This window comes from Filicampus tigris, chromosome 11 (genome assembly GCF_054856515.1).
Source record: "Filicampus tigris isolate MCC_2025a chromosome 11, RoL_Ftig_1.0, whole genome shotgun sequence".
NCBI lineage: Eukaryota > Metazoa > Chordata > Actinopteri > Syngnathiformes > Syngnathidae > Filicampus > Filicampus tigris.
In genome coordinates this window covers 12889786-12904199 of record NC_141227.1, presented here as the reverse complement: position 1 = coordinate 12904199, position 14414 = coordinate 12889786, and the positions used below count along the sequence as shown (strand labels likewise).

The following is a 14414-nucleotide window of genomic DNA, read 5'->3' as shown; positions in this document are numbered from 1 at the left end:
TCAAGGACATCATAAAGTAATTGTGACGAGGGATGCACCAAAACCGGTTGGCCAACAATGGCCAAAAAGTCCATTATTTTGTTGGATGTTATGATGAGGCACTCTGCGGGCTAACTAGTGCAAAATCCCAGTCCTAACTGAACTTGAAGTCAACTGGTCGACTTACAGACATTTTTAGACTTAAGAGTTTTCCAGGTCCCTTGTGATGTTACGCTGACGTATACAAAATTGATGGGCAGAGGTTCAATGATGTCAGGCTCACACTGACCAAGTATATCCAGTTGTCCAGTAATTTCTTTATGGTGTATTTTTACTAGTCCATAACACTGTCATGATTCTCTGTATTGCCCCTGTGATTTTTCCCATTATAAAATTCCCATTATAAATGATGTAAATACTTTATATATTATTTCAATTACAAAAAGAAGCTAAGTGCCTGATCTGCACTCAGTACAAACACAGTCTAACAATATGAGTTTCTCCCAACACACACAAAACAACAAACACGCTGTCTTCAAACACATACAAGTGTAACAGAATTCATGAGCCAAGAAATGTATTAAGCTTTAAGACTAGACAAACCATCCATATTGCTTAGTTCTGAAAGAAAATTACAAACTAAATTAAAAGGTGCCTAAGGAAACCCAATTTCTTTGATGGAACTTAGCGAGGCTATTAGCAGAGCAGATAACAGATACAAACCTTATAGGTGCCATTTGGGTACTTCATGAAGGAGACAAGGAATATATCCACGGGAAGAAGTGCAGAAGTTATTAGCGCAATGGCCAGTGCACATATTGCTGTGATGGTTGAAACAACTTCACTCTCCTGGCGACTTTGAAATTTGCGGATGTAGACCCAGCAAAAAGCAAGAATGACCTTAAGAAATAACATAAAATATGCATTAATACATTGAGCATTCAACAAACATGTGACTTGTCATATTAAATAATGCAAACTCATATAAACTTAACATTAACATTCAAGATAAACACTTTTTTCAGTTCTTGCACATCCTCATGCAATCCTCTCATTTCTCCAGACTTGGGAGAGAGTTTGGAACCCATGCTCAATGCATAAAGGGCAGCAACGTGTACCACTACACAACCAATGTCACATTTTGGAGAAAAAAGATGGTATCATAGTTTTTTTTAAACAGTTTTTTCTTATTGGCAATTAATTCAATTGTAATTATATGCTCTCTTGAGCAACATTGTGAAATGTGCCTGGATTTGATCACGTTGTGTAATTGTAAAACAGGGATTTTTACCAAGCTTTGTCATTTGGTGCCTTGACAACGCACTTCTTTTAAATAAAAAAAAAGTGCCTTACTGACTCGGGTGAAACTGACAGATTGCTGAGTTCAAAAAGCATCATGTTATTTCTGTAGATGTGCTGGCTACCATTTAGCAACATATAGTGGATACTGGGAATAGCCTCTATCACCTTATCCTATTACAAAACACAAGTTAACACAGGATATTCAGTAAAGAGCTGTGGAAAAGGCTAAGGTCACCACAAGCTGCAATTTTTAAGGCTGCAGGTTTTTCTCCACTTCTGAAATGTCTACCTACATGTACAGTGAACACCCGCTAAATCACAGTTTACCTATTGCCACTGCTATCTTGTCGATTTTTAGGCAAACCTTTAAGAATTTTAACTATTTACATTATCATGCAATATACAGAAAAGTCCATATTTAGATGTTCATGCCTTCACGCCATGTTGTGCCGCAGCACTCACTGAAAGACATGTTGCATAATAGAAGAAAAAGAAGGAAGTGTTTTTCTTTTTTGAAAAATAATATTCACGTCCGTCTCACAGTTCAGAGGTCGTGGTTTCGATCCCGGCTCCGGCCTCCCTGTGTGGAGTTTGCATGTTCTCCCCGTGCCTGCGTGGGTTTTCTCCGGGTACTCCGGTTTCCTCCCACATTCCAAAAACATGCATCGTAAGTTGATTGGACACTCTAAATTGCCCCTAGGTTTGATTGCGAGTGCGGATGTATGTTTGTCTCTGTGTGCCCTGCGATTGGCTGGCAACCACTTCAGGGTGTCCCCCGCCTACTGCCCGGAGACAGCTGGGATAGGCTCCAGCACGCCCCGCGACCCTTGTGAGGATGAGCGGTAACGATAATGGATGGATGAATATTTACAAAAGAAAATTACCAAAAAACATTGCTATAACATTACCAAGACAACTGAACTCAGCCAAAAATAGCATTGAACTTCAGAGTTTTGTTGGGCCACACAGCATAAAGTCCCCTCATAACCTCACATCTACCCCAAAATATTCAAGTTCCCCATGGTCTGGAGCAAATAAAACTCCCTCAACTAAACACCAGTAAAAGTTGTTGCTCCCACAATACAATGCAATGTTATTTGTATAGCGCAGCTACAGCTGTAACAAAGCACTTTACATTATAACAACAAAATAGCATAAATATAACAAGTGAAAGAAATCAATTACACACAAAATATTATATACACAACATACACCGCAAAACAACAGAAAACTGTCAGTCTCACGTTGGATCTACTGCCAAAGAATAGAAATGTGTCTTCAAGTTTTTTTTTTCAAGTTGTTTTAAAAGTGGACATTGGCTTGCCTAACATTTACTGGATGGTCATTCCAAAGGGGAGAACCAGCAACAGAAAAGGCGTGATCCTCTCTGAAGCACCGCTTAACAATACTCGAGGTGCCGGGGACCTCGAGCAGCGCCTGGACCACAGACCCGAAACACCGGGAAGTTGCGTAGGAGTGGAGGAGCTCGGAGAGGTACGCTAGGGCGAGGCCATTTAAATTTAAATCAATGTCTGTGGGTTATGGAGTATGCTCTTTCTTTATGTGTGGCTGCTTCGTGTGTTACACTAGAAGTTATTTTAAGGTTTATAACTAACAAAACATCAAAGCTAATTTGCGTTAGCCCGCTATGGCCATTCACATTATACATTAGCATTAAGCTAGAGGAATTTGGTTACAATTACATGATTTTGTTAAACATTTTGGTGTTAATTTATGTATATATGTGATCCGCCAATCCAATGGTTGCCAAAAATAGCACTGTAAAACAAAATGGACTTTGATTGGGAGGAAGCAGGATCAACCTTGTTTGGTTGTAGTTTTAGTCACCATTTTGTCATTGAATTTGAAAACACTCCTGCTACAAAAGAGATGGTGGAATGGAAAAATTCTCAAATGACAAGGTCAAATTCAAGGCACACATGCAGTCGAAAGCGAGGACACTTCTTACACTAGTCCCCTCAGATAAAGGGCTGCCACTCATAGGCAGGATAAATTAAAAGACAAGCAGCCTGAAGCCCTTCTGCTTGCTTTTTTTCCAGGTGACGATGCTAGCTTTGCATCCAAATAAGCTCAATCTGTGGTGGTGTGGAAATGGAGGACAGTTACTCGTATCAGGAAATGTAGCAACTTTAAAGGTAGCCAAACTGCTTCAGGCTGAGCCAATAGTCGCAGCTAATTATGCACTAAGCCCCGCTGAGCTACTTTAAAGATACTGCGGTACCTCTACTTACGAACGTCTCTTCATACGAAATTTTCAAGTTACGAAACGCCTCAACAGGAAAATATTGCCTCTTGTAACGAAAGAAATTTCAAGATACGAAAGGTAAAAATACAGTATGGACTGCCACTCGCAGCTCCGGAGTTTCCTGAATGCAACATACTCATAGCTGCTCTGCCATTGGCTAACCTAGCATCTTCCTGGCATCCCATTGGCTAAGAGGGACCTCTACTGTATGTGTCTATGCGTGCAGATAGACAGGTAGATACATAGATATGTGATAGATGTGTCTATGCAGCGTCCTCGTCATTCGCCCCTCCGGCCATGAGGTGTTCCGATAGTTTTATGTGAATTAGAAACGAGGAAAAGAAAAAAGGAGAAAATGTTTTTTTTTGTCCATACAAACAAAGCAAGAGACAATAGAAAAGTATGAAAAGGGGATGCGTTTGGTTGATCTCGCCAAAGAATATGACCGTAATGTATCAACAGTCGCCACGTTATTAAATCAGTTCTTTACAAAATGCCAGGCAAAAAACACTTCTGAGAGAAAACATAAACCAAAGAGGGAAAAAAACGATGAGGACAGCAATTAAAAGGTAAACGACCATCATTTTTATTCTTTATTCTTTGTTTTTTTACATTGTGCACAACTCTAATTTTTTGTGCAATAATCAAATTGTAACATGTATTAGTTACATGTTTTAATGCATTTTTATACTTTATAAAACATTTATGTCTGAATATTGGGGTGCTTGGAACGGATTAGGGCATTTACATGGAAAATGCGTCTCTATTTACAAAATTTTCTACTTAAGAAATTTCTTCCAGAACCGATTAATTTCGTAAGTAGAAGTACCACTGTATTCATTTTAGCACTACGGGACTTACTTTGGGACAGTGTAAAACACTTAACATATGTTAACATAAAGAAATCAACGTCACTTAATGTCATAAAATTGCAATCAATCATCATTAAAATGTATGTGCAGCTGTGCAAATCTCTACTTACACTCACTTAAACCTATGAAAATATGAGAACAATCGCTCTGATATTTTGGATTTTACAGACGTTAAGCTTAACATGACTTAATGTCGGAAAACTGCAATAAATTGTCACCAAAATTAATGTGGACATTTGTACATATGACCACTTCAACCTCAGAAATTATTGTAATGATCGATACAAAATTTGGAATTTTATTGACGTCAAGCGTTTTCATCATGAAATCGAAGTGACACTTGGGTGAGCTTAACATTGGCACTTATAAAATAGGTTTGCATGTAAAAATGACATCAGTACTAAAGTGCCCCCCCAAAAGACTCTGTCGTGATTTTTTTGTGATTAGATTTACGACAAATTGCCCCGCCCCCTTTTGGGGCGTGGATTATGTTATGTTTTCGGTCTCGGCGGTCTACGTCACGGGAGTGAGCCAAGCGTGGTAATATTGCTCGCTTTGTCAGTTCTGCTGTCTAAAACAGCGACCGATCGCCACCAAAATGCAAATGCACATTACTACTCTTGTCCACTTCAACCTGTGAAAGTATAAAAGTGTTCTCATCATGATCATCTCCACAAAATCAAAAATACGTGGCGATTGCTCCTCCACTTTCACAAGCTGAATCTGAAAAGAGCATGAATGCGCACACAAACCCCGACTGGTTATATTTCGGACATTTAGCTGCGATTAAACGCATGTCAACTCTCGGGAGGGAGCATAAATCTACGTAGCTCTGCTCACTTCCACATTTCCTCATTCTCATATAAAACAGCCACAGAGAGGTTAATCCTTTTGATTTGTTGAAGTGGTCCTTAGTAAGGATGTCCACATAAATTTTGGTGCCAATTGATCACCGTTTTTGGACGTTATAAGCAATGAAAGTACAATGATTTCCAATGGAGAGTTTGTAATCGGTTCCTCCAGTGACTCCGACCAAACAAGGATAAAACGGTAGGGGGCGCTGCCATTCTCCTCATTAAAAAGATGAGTTATTCACTTATTTCCTAATTTCTGCCAAATGTATTGATAAAATAGAAAATGACAACCCTTTTCATTTTCCTGATCAAAAAATATATAAAATTAACTTGTTAGTGAAAACATGGCCATCCTGGCCCCACCGTCCCTTTAAGCTTGTGTTTAGTGAACACTAGCCGCTAAGCTAACTTGCTCTGCACAGTATCTGTGGGCAGCAGCTACAAGCTGTGCTGTGCGAATACTCTCTTAACTAAACCTCGTTTCAGTGGCAGCAAATGAGCCACACTTTTAACAAGTAGCACTATCGCCTAACCCGGACGAGGAACAGCCTATGCAGACACCAAACAAGAGAGAACCTGAGAAAAGGAAGAAGCTGAAGATAAGCGCTAAAAGAATGTGAATTGCAGAGTCGTAAAAAAACAAATAAGTTCTGAGGTGCACTTTTCACAGAATGCTGGCCGGAACCGTGTTAAAGTGGACGGCAACCAGCTATGAACAAAAAATAGCATTAAAATTAATATAGAGATAAAATAAGACAACAGCTACAAAGTTAGCCCACACTTGCAAAGCGAGAATGAGTCCGTTATGACTGACGTCGGCCGTCATGAGCTCGAGGTCAAAACTATATTGAATATTTATGATATCAATCATGGTATATGCGTTTATTTGAATGAAAAGAACAAATATGATACTCTCTGACCCGTTTACCTTTCACATTTAAATAAACCATTCAGAAATGCTGACACGATGACATTTTTCTTAATGCACAAAATGCAACATTCTGGTTTTAATGTTTTAACAAATGGTCACCTTTCCAAACTTACTTGAATATGAACGTACACCTAGTAGATTCTCTTATATGAAATATTAACAGTCGCGTGGATAATGATGACGATGACAAACGTTGACTTCATCAAATCCAAGCGACAGTAGTATTGTTACAAAACGGTAGCCATGTTGACCCGAAAACAACATAATCCAAGCAAATTAAAAGAAAATACACTATCTCAAGCAATATTTTTTTCTTTGAAAATGGTGGTGTAATGAGACAAGTTCACAAGTGCTTACCAAAAGTATAAAGGTGAAAATAGACCAACCAAGAGCCGACTCGGATAGAAAAGACTGAACGGCCATCTTCACTTCCCCCAATAACAAAACCACGTGGTTTGAGTGACGTAATTACGCAGATGCATACGTCAGAGCACGTCGCTTCAGTCCACGTTATTCGAGGTAACTTGTGACACACGAATTTAAAACTTTTACGACTTCAAATGGTAACACTGTGAGTAAAAATATTAATTAAGCTAATTAAATAATGGCTAGACAAGCATTTGTTACGTGGGTCTTCACCGGGGATTTACCCGAATTAATCTCTTGCCACTTAGTTTATTAGTAATTATGGAAATCATGAATAAAATGCAAAAACGCAATATAACAGCATGCAACTGTGTCATCTGGAGCAGTTTGAAATCAGTGTTTACCTATTAACATAAGAAAAACAAAATAAATTAATAAAAAAACAATTTAAATAAAATACAGCAAATAATATGTACAGCAAAGCTGTGATTGTGTATTAGTCAATGTTCTTGTTCTCCAAATCTGATTTATATTTTACTTAATTGTTTATATTTTATTACTTTACCTATGCACCAAACGGAGCATGCCGCACTCCTAATTTCGTTGTATACCAGCAGTGACAATAAAGGCATTCTATTCTATTCTATAATACTAACTAGCGACGGTGGTTATTAAATGCATCAATGTGTGAAGGGTGACAGTTTTGCTAGTCTTGCTCTAACTAAGTAATCAGTGGGCAGAAAAATGATAATGTCATTGTGAGCCAGCTAGCTAGCCCTTTGATCATCTGATTGGTTGTCCCATTGCTTATAGGTTAAATTACTTCAGTGCAGTATTCCTACTTTCTTTGTGCCACAAATTCTCATCCATATCACAGCAATTATCCTCACATGCTATGAGCTATTTTGGAAAAATGGTTGATCAATGGTTGATCCAATGATCCAAATTCTACATATTGTGCTTGGGCAATGTGCCAATTAATAGGAATAAATAACATGTATACTACTTAGTTTTAACTAGTTGGCATTAAAAAAATGTTCCCAACCAAAATTTCATTTGTTCTTGTACTTATGGAAAAAAAAAAAGTATATAAGGGGTCTTTTCTTTTTTTTTGCTTGATATACATTTATGCTGCTTGGAAACGTCATTTGTTCTTTGACCTTCATATCACGTCATGTCATAGTCTGTCTTTTGAGTTTGTTTTTTACTTTCGTTTAATGTTTTTTACTTTCGTTTAATGTTTTTTCCTTGTGTTCCTTTGTCTGTCTCTCGTTAAGTTATTGAGTCCACCTGTGCTTGTCATCCTGGTCCTTTGTGTTAGCCAACCAGCTCCCTCCTACCCTCTGTGTCTTGTCCAGGTGTTCCTCATTGTATCGTCAACTTGTCTGTATTTAGTTCAATTTAGTTTCAATGGTCTACTGTCTGCTATCACGTCAAGTCCGAGTGTTTGTTTACTTTCCTTTTAATCCTTGTTGTTTTGGAATTATTATAGTGCTGTGTTGGCCTTTTTGTTTTCTTTTAATTAAATACTTTATCTTGCTCATTTCATTTTTTTTTTCCTACTGCATTTGGGTCCTCTACCTCGCACTTAATGTATGTAGCTAATTGTAAACAAAGTCCCCTGGTGCAAAGCCAAACAAACATTCCATGTCTGCTATCACTGGTCACAAAGCAAATTTGCATATTTCCCCTTCAGACAAGACATTGATTGTAATCTGAATGTACATGTCAGCTTCATATTTCACATGCAATTATCTAAGCCTGCGGAAATATTGCACACCGATAGAAATGCTTTGTCATTACAGTTATTCCTTTCGTTGTTGCAGCTTGTACAACACATTAAGATTAAAATGAAGAGTTATGTTATGTGTATTCTTGTTGGGGAGTCAATTTAAGTCCAGCTGGAAACAAGGCTTACATTACACTTGCAGAAACGCTCCCATATCAGGTAACACGATTGGCACATTATTAACGTGTTTGTATGGCACCACCTACTCTGTCTCACAGGGGAAGTATAATTTCCTTTGCATGTTTTTTTTTTTTTTCCTCATTCAGTTGCACTTGATGAATTGTGTTTAATGCGTGTCTAAATACGCAATGCGGACAAAGGCTGGAGTCTGCCAGGTGTAATGGTGGACACAAAGAAATCTACAAAAGCGATATATGAAAGCGCTGGCAGCAGAGCCAAAACTACTGAATTACTGTATGATACATAGATAGATAGATAGATAGATAGATATCACAAATTCGTCATCACTGTGTCCTTGAGTTCTAATGGAATACACAATATCATTGAGATTACAGCTGTGGACACCCAAATAGCGATAAAGGGGCTGGATCTTACTGTGGTCCAGTCATGTTGGAGCAGAAAAGGCCTCCCCCTAAAATATATTTTTAACTAGGATCCATAATTGTTGATGAAAAATTATGAGTTTAAATGTGCTTATTATTACTTGTTCAGAGTGCAATGTACAATTATATTCCTAGTCTACCATGTTTACTACTGCATTTTCAACACCTGCTTCAAACCAGGGAATGTTTGTTTTTTTTCGCTACATTTTCTGACAGCTATTTTTGAAGTGTTTGCCGCTGATATACTTTCTTTTTTTCACTTCAATTATATGGTCGTATCGCATGAGGACTCCATTGTACTGAAGCTGCAGGCCAAATCGATGTGTAATTGTGTCTTTTTTGTCTTCGATGTCTACACGTGTATGTCTCCTCTCATCCCAGCAAATGCACATCAGTGGTTGTGTGTGCACAGAGATTAGTAACACATTATGAAGACAGGTGCCTTACAATAAAAGAGCTTTGGATAGTGAAGAGTCTGAATGGAGTGTATTTGTATTGAAGGCAAACATTGTCTCTGTGTTTTCTCTTGCAAAAACACACAATGTTTCCGAAAGAAATGTAGGCAATATATATAGTACGAATAATCTACAGATGCAGTTAAGCACATTTATGCACTCTTATGGGTTTATTGGATTTAAAGTAATTCTATACCATATTACATTTTGTTGAACCATTGTGAGTGTGTAAATACTATGACTTTTCTTTCTGTGTGTGTTTCTGATTATTATGATTAATTTGTGTTCAACATGTAATGCAATGAAATGTTAATTATTTGTATCCTGCAGTGCTTTAAGACTAATATAATTGTGTGTATTTTAGAACAATGTTCATCTTATGCATGTTAATAATATGATAATATAACTCTGAGCAAATTTGACCAATAGCATTTCGTTTTTTGAGTAATAAATCAAAATATTTTAGGAATAAGAATAAGAAGGCCTTTATTGATCCCACAGTGGGGAAATATTCAGCGTTACAGCAGCAAAGATATAGGTCACACAGAGACGGCATGTAGCCGTTAATATATAACATTAACAGCAAACATTCAGAATCAAAAAACAATGTAAATATACATAGTAACCATGTGTATATACACATGTATATACACACCAACATACATCTACATATAAAGTATGAATAAACACTTTTTCAGCCTCTACATAGTACAGAGGAAAAAAATACTTTAAGTGATAGTGCTGCAGTGAAATATAAGGAACAGCATTGGATAAGAATAAAAATACAGTCGTGGGGAATGTTGAATATTGCACAATATAAGATCAAGTGCAGGACTGCACAATTGCACTAATGTCCGCCAGATTATAGAGACTACCCAAGGTTCTTGTTAAACAGTCAGACAGCAGCAGGCAAGAAGGAGCGGCGGAATCTCTCCTTTGCACAGTGAGGGTGTAGCAGTCTGTCACTGAAGGAGCTGTGTAGTGCTGTTGGAGTGCCCTGCAGGGGGTGGGCTGGTTGTCCAACATTGATGACAGTTTAGCCATCATCCTCCTGTCCCCCACTGAGTTCACCGAGTCTAGGGAGCAGCCCAGGACAGTCTTGACCAGTTTGTCAAGCCTCTTCTTGTCCCGGACCGAGACGCCGCCTGCCCAGGAGAACACTCCCTGGAAAATGACAGATGCAACCACCGAGTCATAAAAGTTCCTGAGGAGTGTCCCCTGAACCCCAAAAAACCTCAGTCTCCTGAGTAGGAAGAGATGCTCTGACCCTTCCTATAGAGAGCGTCAGTGTTGTCGCTCCAGTCCAGTTTATTGTTCAGATGAACACCCAGGTACTTGAAGTTGAGACTCTCTCAACATCTGTTCCCCGGATATTCACTGGTGCAGGTGCAGAGTGTTGGCGCCTACAGAAATCAACCACGATCTTTTTGGATTTTCCTCTTTTCTGCACTCATACGGACCTCAAAGTCCAGTTACGTTGATCTACTGCATTTATGTTTTCTTCATCCGTTCACGTATAGAAGTAATTAGCCCAATTCAGGGTTTAAAGTAAAGTAAGTAAGGAACAATTGCACGTTTTGAAAATGAAATGTTCCATGTACTGTATCTACATAGAGCACATTGTACGTTTCTATCAATTCTTCCCAAGCTGACATCAACAACACACATTAGTGGATAGTAAAAATGATTTTCAATAGTTTGTTATGTCCAGTGAAAATCAAACATGACCATTTGTTGATTTCCACATTTTCATTTTTAGCATCAACTTTTCACAGTGGACACTGAACCCTCTAAAGGCAAAAAACAACAACAACAACAACAACAACAACAACAACAACAACAAAACCTTACAAAACAACAACCAAACAAAACATTTTACTAACTAACAATGACGCCAATCTTACACCTATAAAATTGCAATTTTCCACTTTCAGGTACTATTAAAATGATCTCTTCTGCTTTTTCAAATGCAAAAGGTCATTTTCACCTCGATGAGAACATCACATTTTTTAATGCCAAACATGTCGGACTGTGAGAAATGGGAAATCTCTCCAAATTAATGAACACCTTCATACCTAAAAAGTCAGTCGGCTCTAGATAAATTGCTAGCAGGGAAAACTTTTTGTCTTTGGGGAAAAATGTCAAATAAATGTTACGAACCATGCAACTACTTTGAATTTCATACAGGGTATTTACTCTCTTTAAAATCTTAATTAGGCATCCTCCTCTTGACATATTGTGTTAAACCATTTTAAGTCTTTTTTACTACTCTATATATGGTAAACATGAATGGAACATTAAAATCTTTAAATCAACTGTCCAAACATTCATGTGCATGGGGCCTGAACATCTGTGTGTAAGACGTCTGAGATGTATGGAGACAATGATAGCACCATCTTAAAAGCCTGAACTGCAATGTAAACGCACCTTAAATATTCATCCATCCATCCATACATCCGTCCATTCTTTGCACCGGTCATCCTCACTTGGGTCACAGGCTGTGTAGCCTGTCCCAGCTGAATTTGAGTGAAAGGCAGGGGACACCCTGAACTGGTCGCCATGCAACCAAGTGCAGAGCAACAACAGGGGCAATACCCCCCCCACCCCCCCTCAAATGATTTGGGATAATACTTTATATGCACCATCATTATTCTAAACATGGCATTCTGATTAATATTGCATTTGTGGAATATGAATTAAAGGGGAAGTCAACCCAAACATATATTTTTCCAGAATATTTTGTATGCAGGCCCACTAATTGAAATACGGCATTCTGATTAACTCATTCACTGCCAGACATTTTCAGACCCCCTTTTACCCTAACGTTTGAAAAATATTTAAAAATATATAAATAAATTCCTGGGATTGAATGGCTGGACTATGAAAAGGCAAGGCAAAGCAGTTTTATTTATATAGCACATTTCATACACAAGGCAACTCAATGTGCTTCACATAAGCAACAACAACACCTACAAGCATTTACAAACACAGCATTTAACAACATTTCAAAAGCAAAGCAGAGAAAACAAAAGCAGCCAACAAAACTACTAGAATGTACGTTGAAAACATTTAAGCACATTAACAGAAAACGTTAAAAACAAATGTAGACAGAAATATCTCATTGGTAATGAATGAGTTAAATAAATATTGATTGAGCAACTCATTCAATCCCAAAGACATATTTATATGTCAAGAGATATAAATACGTCCTTGGCACTGACTAATATTGCATTTGTTTAATGTCAGTTAAGCACCAAAATGCACCCACTTTTAGCCATCTCAGGGGTCAGCCATTTTGTCACTTCTGTCAACTGAAAATTACATTGAAGTTGCTAAGGTCTCAGATAACCAATCATGGCTCACCTCTTTTCTGAAGCTGAGTCATGATTGGTCGTTACCTGAGCCCTGAGCAACTGTGATGTAATTTTCAGGTGACAGTAAGTGACAAAATGGCCGCCCGTGGGATAGACAAAAACGAGTGGATTTTACTATATCATATTCCACAAACTCAATATTAGTCAGAATGTCGTGTTTCGACTAGTGGGCCTGCGTAGAACATATTCTTTTTTTGGGTTGACTTCCACTTTAAACACATTAATGTTACAGTGTTGCCTTGCAACGTGTATGTCTATATAGCCAAAACATTGCATAGAGGCTGTCAACTTACAAGGTTTTTAGAAGGAGCCCAGAACCTGTTGGTAAGAAAAGATTTGATGCTATATTATATTTATTGTGTACATTCATATGGATCATATACATTACCTCAATGATTTAGGTGCCTTGGCGGAAGTCTGAGTGACATTCTAGTGATGTATTATCAAAAGCATTGCTACTAAAACTACCTGGCTTGCTATTCAGCCCTAGCAATTGTATTAAGCTACTGCAATTCGATAGCCCCATGATCAGGGATATATAGTGTCATAATACAGCGCCTAATAATATCTAAATATACGGTACATCTCCAATATGCCTTATCTCATCTTGCCATCCTTATCAAACCCTCCACGTTTTTTTTTTTTTTTTTTGACGACTTCATTGTGAAAAATGTAACATGGTTCCGCTAACAACCTGTGCGCTTGTACACTTGGCTGACTCGTGAGTTTGTTGTCCGTGTTGTGTGTTTGTTTTGCTGTAGGTCTCCTGCGTGGAATGACAGAGTGGAGTGGGAGGGCCACTTCGTTGTAACTAATAAGGAGCTCTATCAGCAGGCGATCCCACTGTGACTTATTTCCAAGTCCTCAAACCCGCAGTCGGACTGATCGTTATCTCACATGGATTATGCGCTGCTTGCTGCCTTTTCTTCCTTACTGCTTTAGAGGAAACTTTCCCTGCAACTGTAAGTACTTAACACTTATGAATTAACGATTACGAATTTGAATGTATGCCCACTTTTGCGCGTTAAACTACAACACCTTACCTCATATGTCCAGCTTTTTTTTCTTCCCAGCATTTTCAAGCGGACATGCTGCGCTAAAATGTGAAACTGGCTATTTTTAAATATGTGCTGGATGGCAATACCTGTTTCCTGCTAAATAGGATTTACGTTGGATAACCTAAGAAAATGAACCGCTATGTACCCTCAAAAATTAAGTCAGGCAGCCAATCACCGAACGCGCTCAAAAACACTTTTTGCGGAGGTGGGTGGGGGTATAATATTGAGAGCTGTCATTATGATGTTGACAGCCGAAGTGGAAGAATAGAACTCAGAGAATCAATGTTTAAACACGTTAAACACCTGTCCTAATATGTGCACATGAAAACTAACATTTAGTGCCAAAGTATTGGATTGGTGCACAGGGTATGTCATAGACATGATACATAAGTCATGGGCTCTGCTTAAAGTAAAGGCTGTGTGTGTTGAGAATAACATCACGCCTTCACACAAACAAGGAACGCGATATCGCTGTAGTGCTACTTGTCCCATGCTTGACTTCAAGTTGTCACTTCATCCTCCAGCGCCATCATGCCAATGGGCCAAAAGTTCCATGTCGGGCTGCAGTGCAATGTGAGTGGATGTGTTCTCATTGGGTGAAGTTA

The 14414-nt window shown here is 38.4% G+C and overlaps 2 protein-coding genes across 5 annotated transcripts in view; one reads left to right on the top strand and one right to left on the bottom strand.

Moving 5' to 3' along the window:
* Positions 1-6707, bottom strand: part of lmbrd1 (LMBR1 domain containing 1) — a 46964-nt gene extending 40257 nt beyond the window's left edge. Inside the window, exons 1-2 of the mRNA XM_086045162.1 lie at positions 6562-6707; positions 703-879 (exon numbers count right to left, since the gene is read on the bottom strand). Coding sequence (XP_085901288.1) covers positions 703-879; positions 6562-6627 — 243 coding nt within the window. The 5' untranslated portion in view covers positions 6628-6707. The remainder of the gene's footprint in view (positions 1-702; positions 880-6561) is intronic.
* The window catches only part of LOC147139788 (uncharacterized), a 115596-nt gene continuing 107879 nt past the window's right edge, over positions 6698-14414 (top strand). For 2 of the 4 annotated variants that reach the window (XM_086045161.1, XM_086045158.1), the window contains exons 1-2: positions 12827-13075; positions 13513-13713. The gene's annotated coding sequence lies outside the window, so the exon portion shown is untranslated. Of the gene's footprint in view, positions 6724-6744; positions 6776-12826; positions 13076-13512; positions 13714-14414 lie in introns of those variants that run through there. The other 2 variants (XM_086045159.1, XM_086045160.1) reach the window with 2 other exon arrangements.